This window comes from Sprattus sprattus (genome assembly GCF_963457725.1).
Source record: "Sprattus sprattus genome assembly, chromosome: 20".
In the NCBI taxonomy this organism is placed as follows: Eukaryota; Metazoa; Chordata; class Actinopteri; order Clupeiformes; family Clupeidae; genus Sprattus; species Sprattus sprattus.
The window spans coordinates 7,805,249-7,814,452 of record NC_137918.1 but is presented as its reverse complement, the minus strand read 5'-3'; the positions used below and the strand labels follow the sequence as shown (position 1 = coordinate 7,814,452).

The 9,204-nt window shown below is 44.6% G+C and overlaps 1 protein-coding gene across 1 annotated transcript in view; it reads left to right on the top strand.

Moving 5' to 3' along the window:
• The window catches only part of fhl3b (four and a half LIM domains 3b), a 23,497-nt gene extending 14,293 nt beyond the window's left edge, over positions 1-9,204 (top strand). The window contains exons 3-6 of the mRNA XM_080859659.1: positions 1,166-1,340; positions 5,797-5,966; positions 6,469-6,655; positions 8,274-9,204. Of these exons, the coding sequence (XP_080715785.1) occupies positions 1,166-1,340; positions 5,797-5,966; positions 6,469-6,655; positions 8,274-8,422 (681 nt within the window). The 3' untranslated portion in view covers positions 8,423-9,204. The remainder of the gene's footprint in view (positions 1-1,165; positions 1,341-5,796; positions 5,967-6,468; positions 6,656-8,273) is intronic.

Below are 9,204 nucleotides of genomic sequence, written 5' to 3'. Positions count from 1 at the left end.
CCAATTCGCTGAAGCTTCATTTTCTCTTCCTAAATAAATACCACGGAAAATGCGGAAAAACACTGTGCGTTAATGTGCGAACGCAGTTTAAGCAGCGGTCGCAATGTTAGTAAATCAGGCCCTATATAGGGCGGAGTAAACACAGTTTGCCCAGCGCAGATCTGGTTTGATAAATACCAAGTAAAATGCGCAAAAACACTGTGCGTTAATTTGCGAACGCAGATTAAGAAGCGCTCGCATATTAGTAAATCAGGCCCTCAGTGTTTTGTGCGGTTTAAATGGAGAAAGCACATGATTGTGTGTTCAGCTAGGGTGCCAAGTTAGCCAGGACACTCACTGATCTGAATTGTTGTTGGTCCTGACTTATATAAGACGTTAGTTGTTAAAGGGATAGTTCGGTTTTTAAGACATGAATCTGTATGGCTTCCCCGTCACCAGTGTCATGCAAACATGCATCACTTACCCCCGACAGCGTCCTGTGAGCGGAGTTCTCGTCCAGTTTTGGTCAAACCGAAAGTAGTCCGGCAGGTTTGCTAGACCCAGCAAAATAAAAAGTTTCTCTTCCCAAAACATTATGTGTTCAAAAGAGTGATATATTTGCATCCCAAAAACATTGTAGTGGAAAAAGTCACACCTCGTTATCACTTGGCCCTATTTTCAATACGCTCGATACTGCAACCTCACAGCTAGAGTCTACCTGTTTGATTCGCGAAAGTTGATTCACGAAAGTTTGATTCACCAAAGTTGCCTGAGAGAAACGTCTGTCACAGGAAAACGATGCTTTATGTCAATTTTATCAAATGTTGTCTCAGTTTTCATCGTTTTCCTGTGACAGACGTTTCTCTCAGGCAACTTTGGTGAACACATAATGTTTTGGGAAGAGAAACCTTTTTATTTTGCTGGGTCTAGCAAACCTGCCGGACTACTTTCGGTTTGACCAAAACTGGACAAGAACTCTGCTCACAGGACGCTGTCGGGGGTAAGTGATGCATGATTGCATGACACTGGTGATGGGGAAGCCATACAGATTCATGTCTTAAAAACTGAACTATCCCTTTAAGTGCACCTGTAGCTAAGAAATACCAAGGTCATGCTTAGTAACACCAAGGTCGTGGGTTCGATAGCTATTGGCCCAGGTCTCATATGTAATGTCTTCCATTTCCAGGAGCTGGTGTATGAGGACCATCACTACCATGAGCAGTGTTTCCGCTGCATGCGCTGCGACCGCTCGCTAGCCGACGAGCCCTTCACCTGCCAGGATGACGCGCTGGTGTGCAACGACTGCTACTGCAACGAATTCTCCTCCAAATGTGTGGCCTGTGACAAGACCATCATGCCAGGTACGGTCAGTGGGAGAAAAGCCAGAGCTCCGTTTCTATTCAACATTTATAACTATAGCAGCCAAGCGTTGCTACATATTGTTAGCGTAGTTTACTATATACTGTAGATTACTGTAGTAGCCTAGCGTTAGCATTGTAGAGACTGAGACATGAGAGTGACTGCGACTCCAAATGTGTGGGCTGTGCTAACACCGTAATGCCAGGTAGGATCAGTGGGAGCCAGAGCTTAATTTCTACTGAATATGTGCAGACGGATATTTATTTACCTGTAGCAGCCAAGCCAAGCGTTGCTGGGTATTGTTAGCCTTACGTTACAGTGCATACAAAATGTTGTCGGACCCTTTCAAGTTTTCAGACTCATTTTAGAATGGATGCAATTCATTTTATTTTCTCATCAATCTACCCAGAGTACTCCCCAATGATAAAGCTAATGACAACAGGCGTTTGAAATGTTAAATATCCAATTCATATAACTATTCAGACTCTTTGTTATGAAACTTCCAATTGAGCTCTGGTGCATCCTACTTCTATCAATAGTCCTTGAGATGCTTCTACAACTTGATTGGAGTCCACCTGTGCCTAATTGAATTCATTGGACACAATTAGGAAAGGCAGACCCCTGTCGGTATAAGGTCTCACAGTTGATGGTGCATGTCAGAGTGAACACCTGCGAGACAGGATTGTGTCAAAGCACAGATCTGAGGATAAAGGATAAAAGAACATTTCTGTAGTATTGAAAGTGCCCAATAGCACAGTAGCTTTAATCACTCTAAAATGGAAGAAATTTGGAACCACCAACAGTCTCCCTAGATCTGTCCGGCCATCCAAACTAAGCGATTGGGCATGAGGGGTCTTGGTTTTAGACAGGTGACCAAGGTAACCACGAGCCCAGTGGTCACTATGAATGAGATCCAGAGTTCCTTTGTGGAGATGGGAGAACCTTACAGAAGGAGACCCATCGGTGCAGCACTCCACCAAACAGGCCTTTGTGATTGACCTTCATCTCCCGGGCCTTTCTGTGTGGAGTTTGCATGTTCTTCCCGTGTTCACAAGGGGTTTCCTCCAATAAGAACCCCAACTGAAAAACATGCAAAACAGAACACTCTCCTGTCCGTCCATGACCGCGACGGACGGTTCACTTGGTATCCGTGCGCTGAGAAGCTGCCCACTGCTCCTAGAGGGTCTTGGAGGAAGGACAGTCCGGGATGGGAAAAAAGCAATGCATAAAATTCACAGCGACCTCAGGCCTCAGGCGTGTGTGTGTGTCCTGTGTTGCCTCCATAAAATCCACGTGTGTGTTTGCAGTGTGTCGCTTGTGGCAATAAAATAACTCTCTGAAGTCAGCCTTGTCTGTTTGTTTTTGTTTTTGTTGTTTGTGAGTGGCCAGACGCAAGCCATTCCTCACTAGAAGGGACATGACACCCTGCTGGGAGTTTGCCAAAAAAGCACCGGAACGACTGTCAGACCATGAGAAGCAAAATATTTGGCTACATCAAACATGGTGATGGCAGTGTCATACTGTGGGGATGTCTTTCTGCGACTGGGACTGGGAAACTAGTCAGGATAGAGGGAAAGATGGATACAGAGAAATAGATCAATCCTGAGTGAATACCTTTTACAGAGTGCTCAAGATCTCAGCCTGGGGTGAAGATTTACATTTCAACAAGAAAACCTGAGGCATAACACCAAGAAGACACAGGAATGGTGTCAGAAAAAAAGTGCTAGAATGGTCCAGCCCCCTTTGAAAGTCCTGGAGTGGCCCGGCTGGAGTCCGGACCTGAACCCAATAGATGGAGCATCTCTGGAGAGACCTGACAATTGTTGCTTCAGCTTGGATTATTCTGCCAAGACAAATGGGAGACAGTTCCAAAAGAAAGGTGCGCCAAGCTTGTAGGATCATTTTTCAAGAAGGTTTGAAGCTGTCATTGCTGCCAAAGGTGCTTTTAAGCCAAGTGAAGGGTTATTTCAGTGTTTTATTTTCAATAAATCTACTCCAAAAACCTGTTTTTGTGAAGTATTGTGAGAAGATTGATGAGAAAAAAATCAATTTAAACATGACAAAATGTGGAAAACCTGAAAGGGTCTGATGCACGGTGTGTTAATAAAGTAGCCTAGCGTTAGCAATGCTGAGACATGAGAGTGACTGCAACTCCCAGTGTGTGGCTTCTGACAACACCATCATGCCTGGTTGGATCATCGGGTTAAGAGCCAGAGCTCCATTTCTATTCAACCTCTATACCTAGTACCGAGAGACTCAGAGCTTTATTCAACATCTATAACTATAGTATCGAGAGACTCAGAGCTCTATTCAACATCTATAACTAAAGTGTCGAGAGACTCAGAGCTGAGTGATGGAGTACAGTGATGTAAGAGGACGAGGGGGGATAGAACTCAAGAAGGAGCTACTTGATCATTGCCTTGTGCATCGAGAGAGCCAGAGCGCTGTTTCTACAGATGATTTGCACAGGGATATGTTATTACAGTAGCCTAATGTTAGTAATACGGAGAATGAGACATAATAACGGACATTAAGTCCCTTAAAGCAGTACTAATTAAATTACATTCCATTCAGTTTTATTTATATAGCGCCAAAGTAATAAAATAGTTTTCTAGCCACTCTACAGAGCCCAGAGCATGAATCCCTACTAATAAGAGTACTCCTTTTAGTAGTTTTGTGCATTCTGTATAGTATTTTCAGCAACACCTTACTTCAATTCAGTATCCATATAGCATTATAAACACTTTCATGTTTATAAAGTATTCATAATGCATTATAGTGACTGACATAAAGAACAGTATTTAACATGAGGCACAGATGTCAACAGTTACATTACCAAAGGGAAAAAAGAAGCTTCATTATGCATTCTGATACTTCAAGGGCTTGAAATATAACATTTTAACACTTTAACAATACAGTCATTACTATGTATTAATAATTATATAAGGTTATGTCAATCATTATGAGGTGTTATGAATACGTTAAAACCTTTTATGAACATGTATATAAGGCTTTGTGACTACTGGGTTGAAGTGTTTAAAGCCGTATTTTCTTACAAGCTCTTCTTTCCTGCATACTTGCTGCCTGCATGCTGTCTTTTTCTTTCATATTCGTGCAATTACAAAAGATTACATATGTGAACTTACAGAAAATATGTGCTGTGGTTAAAGATGATGGCACAAAGAGAAAGAAGCATTTATTGATCATTGTGTACAAAGAAGAGATTTGTGCTTGTATTTGTGAGACGGATCATGGAGCTTAATCACACCTTCAGTCATTTTAGTTTCAAAACACTCCTGGTGACATCATGAGAAACTATACTTCTCACAAGAAGGTCTCAAATGAAACTTAAATCCGATGCACAAGATTGAACTTCTTATCAGATCGTAAACTCCAAACCTTCAATCAAACTCAGGGCCTAGTCTCTCCTTGCTTTCAGTTCTAAGGGTTTTTAACCATGTTGTGTAATCGTCACACACTCACCGTAGCAGAGGGCCGTAGAGTTAAATGTCATACCCAAGAGAAAGACAGCTAATGACTTTTGTGCGTTCTGGGTGTGACAGCTCCGATGTGACAGAGCGATTGACTCACTTGACTGAGAGCGTCTGGAGTCGCGGTCGGATTCCTGGCGGTGCAGGAGCCAGTGAGCAGACAGGTTTTAGATGACATACAATTACACCCAGTTCTGGGCCAGGCGGGGCAACGTTTCTCTCTCTCTCTCTCTCTCTTTCTCTCTCTCTCTCTCTCTCTCTCTCTCTCTCTCTCTCTCTTCCTCTCTCGTTTTTCTCCTTTCTTTTTTTTTTACTTCCTCGAGAGTTTCTGGTCGAATGAGTGGTTATGCTTACGGGGGTTTCTGTGGTGAGAGGGACAGACCAACCCCCCCCCCAACCCCCAACCCCTTTGATAAAACCAGCAGAGAAAAAAAAAAGTAGGGCGCCTCCTTCTTCTCCAAATGTCCACGTCTTCCCACCCGTGTTTGTGTGGGCAGGCCATATTTGTCCGCGGGTACGCGCCCATGGGAATGGCATTGTTGCAGCTAAAAACAAATCGCGGCCAATCCTGCGAAGACTCGGCCAGCCCTGGGATGACCCGGCCAGGGGGGCTCACCATCTAGTATGCGTGGCGTTCACACAATGCAAGCTGTGGGCTGTAGACTGCACCAGCAGCGTGTTGTACAGACAGGTTGGATTGATTTGCTTTTTTCCCCCCACAATGCTCATGGTTTAGCTGCAGGGCACGAGGTGCATTGCGTGTGAGTGCTGATGAACGATTGCGCAATCGATTGCGATTGCAAACTCTGATAAAAGGTGACTAATACATAATGACACCTGTAGGTGTGGATTCCAATGGGTTTACTCTCCTTCCCTCCTCCACCCATTTCAACCTGATCTTTAATCCTCCATTTCTCTCTCCTTCTCTATACATCCCCCCTTTGTTTTTTTTCCACTCCTACGACAGGTTCCCGAAAGCTGGAGTACGGCGACTCGGCGTGGCACGAGGAGTGCTTCATGTGCCGGGCGTGTGAGCAGCCAATCGGCGCCCAGGCCTTCATCCCAGACAAAGGGGAGTACTACTGCGTGCCCTGCTATGAGGGCAAGTTCTCCCCTCGATGCAGCCACTGCAAACAGGTGAGTTTAACTATCTACGGTATCCCACATTTCCCACGATATCCTACAATTCCCACGATATATCACAATCCCCTAGGGAATTATGTAGCAATAGACGTTTACAAGTAGCGTTGAAATGTGATTGTTTGAGACAGAAGGTGGATTACAGGTGATTGTACCTTAGCAGTTGACCAATGAATCAGTCAAAGGTGCCTTTCCCAAAAGTGTAATTGAGCAAATCACCATGGTAACGAATAGAGAGAGTTCAGAATGATAGTCTGCCTATCATTTAGCAATAGTAGCTGTTCCGTGATGCTTTTGGGAAACATGCCCCAAGTCAGTCACAAGAAAAGAAACATCATTAGCAATCACTTATCCTTCTCCCATGTGAGGCTTCCATCACTCCACCACCTCTCCCACGCCACTTACTTTGCTTGTGTCATTGATTATATGTCAGGATTGGTGTACCATGTCAGTCAGTCAGTCAACCACGCTGACATTCTGCCCCCTGTTCCTTTACCAGGCTCTGACCCAGGGAGGGGTGACCTATCGGAACGAGCCCTGGCATAAGGAGTGCTTCCTGTGCACGAGCTGCAAGAGCCCTCTGGCCAACGCGCCCTTCACCTCCCAGGGGGACGACCCCTACTGCGTCAAGTGCTTCAGCAGCATGTACGCGCAGAAGTGCGCCGCCTGCAGCAAGCCCATCACAGGTGAGTGACACAAGGGGGGCAGGATCTAGTATCCCACAGGGTACCCTTGTAGTCAGTTAGTGTAGTGCGTTTGCAGTACAGACAGTTGTGTCGTCATAGTTTTGGTGCACCATGAAACAAGACATTGGCGGGCATTTTCATCCTTCCTGGGCTGGAGTAGCTAGCATTGCATTGGCCATTTGCTTCAGCAACATGTACGCGTAGACGTACGCCGTCTACAGCAAGCCAATCACAGTCGAGTGGAACCGGGGGCGGGGGGGGGGGGGGGGGGGGGGGGGCAGAATCTAGTTTCCCACCTGCCACGTCTGAAGTGTTTCTTAACTTACCAAGATAATATAACTACGAAGCCATGATACATAAACACTGTTCCACAATGTTACTAAGCTCTTTTTTAAATATTTGTTTACATGTCAAGGCCCCCTAAATTGTCAACCAATTGCAAAAAGCGCTCAAACAAAGAATAAGCATGCACAAAAGGCACAGGCACAATCCTCACTGTCTTCGAGATAAATGTCACTATCGTAGGTCTAAGCATAACCACTGACTGCACCTTTACACTAGGTTGTGGGCCTAGAGAGCAGATACCAGATCTGGCCCGGATGAGGACAGGATGAGGACAGGATGAGGACTATATGAGGACCAGGTCCATTCTAGACTCAGTCTCTCTATCTGTGTGGCAGACCGTGTAGTCTTGGCGATTCATGCAGTGTATTTGTTTCTGGTCCATTTGTGCAAGCTGGGCTCTGTTTATGTAGTACACTAAGGGTACTCTAAACACTTTGTGCTTCATGTTGTCTGTGTACCCCAAGGGCTGAGGCTGAAGCACACAAGATGCTGTGTTCTGTTCGGTGGGAACAGTTTGGGACTCAGTGTCTTTTTCTGTGACTGTGACCCTCAGCCAGCAAAAGCCAGATGCAGACACAGTTGCTATAACTGCAGCATGGTTGCTAGCTAGCTAGCTAGCGTGTTGTTTTCTGAACTGGCGTCCTTCCGAGTGAGGCACTAATCATATGATGTTTGGTTCAACACGCGGTCATTGTAGCCACTTGTTCAGTGCTCAGAGCTGGGCACCGTTGTGTCTGACTGTCGGGAAAGGCAGCACAGAGGGCTTTTATAGTCTGCATAGCTGAGGACAGAGACGAGAGGGACTGGAGTCACGTCAGGCGGGAGCCACCACCACAGGCTATGCCAGCATGAGAAATAGATACCAGGAAAAATTGCTTAGTGAATGTCACGAGTGTTAAGAATAAATACAATTTCAGAATCAAATAATATGGCTTTATATTGCTGGTTCCATAGCACATTGTAGTTCAATTTGACCATGGACCAGTATATACTCTCAGCATATGGATTTTTGGCTGAAAGTCTTCACGGTGGTGCTCAAATCACATAAATGTCATATTTATTACAATAATTGCAATAAATATGCTGAATAAACTACAGGCCATTTACTGGTAGTTCTCTATCACTCGGGGTGAGGTGAACCCAAACAAACAGATGGACTGCCTTTCAGAGCGGTTTACAGAGATGAAGTACATCAGATTTGTCATCTGCTGCAAGTGTTTGTGTTATATGGAAGTGTTTATGAAATGATTGAGTGATGTGTGGTTCTTTGCAGGGTTCGGGGAGGGGAAGTACATCTCCTTCGAGGAGCGCCAGTGGCACCAGCCCTGCTTCAAGTGCGCCCAGTGCTCGGTGTCCCTTGTGGGAGCCGGGTTCTTCCCCGACGGAGAGCGCGTCCTCTGCAAAGACTGCAACGAGAAGTAGTGGACTCCTGGCGAACCACATGACAACCTGGGGGCTGGAGCGACACTACGTATGATACCTTATCACGATACAATGGCTGTACTGTGCCAAATAGTCGCCTTTGTTGTGTCTTTCTTGCTTTCTTGAATTCAGTTTGATTTTATTTGTGTGGTGCTTTTCTGTAACAAAAGCAATAACGCAGATGCTTTAAAAGCCAGAATGTATCGACGCTCGCAATGCAATGCAAGTTCTATTTAGTCCTCCTATGTCAAAGTCGATAAGAGAGGGAGGCGTATTTAGTTATGTGCGAGACCTATTTCTCTCAGACTTTGTGAAGTTATACGTGTAATAATACACCTGCATATATCTGATGTGCCGTGCCACACTGGTATTTAAAATATTTAACTTCTAAACTGATTTGATGTCAGTATGTGGCCTTAAAAAAGAATAATGTTTTGGTCTACTGTCACTTCCCAGTGAAATACATGGTGTATATATGAAAGGTCTGGAAAGACGGTGATGGGTGGAAGGCTCTCCTATGAAGCTTATGTTAAATGTGGAAGTAGCGAATACCCAAATATATTTTCTATTTAGTTTATTAATATATGTTGTACAGCATTTCCCAAACTCTCATGCTATAGCACTCTATACATCGGCCTAATGCATATTCTGTGTATTTTAAGGCCTAATGCATAGTCTGTGTATTTTAAGGCTTTTGGTCGGATTGTTTCAATACGTAGTCCAACTGTGAAAGAGGACAAAGTATTTTTGAAAGATTTTTGTAACACTGAAATAAAATGCTA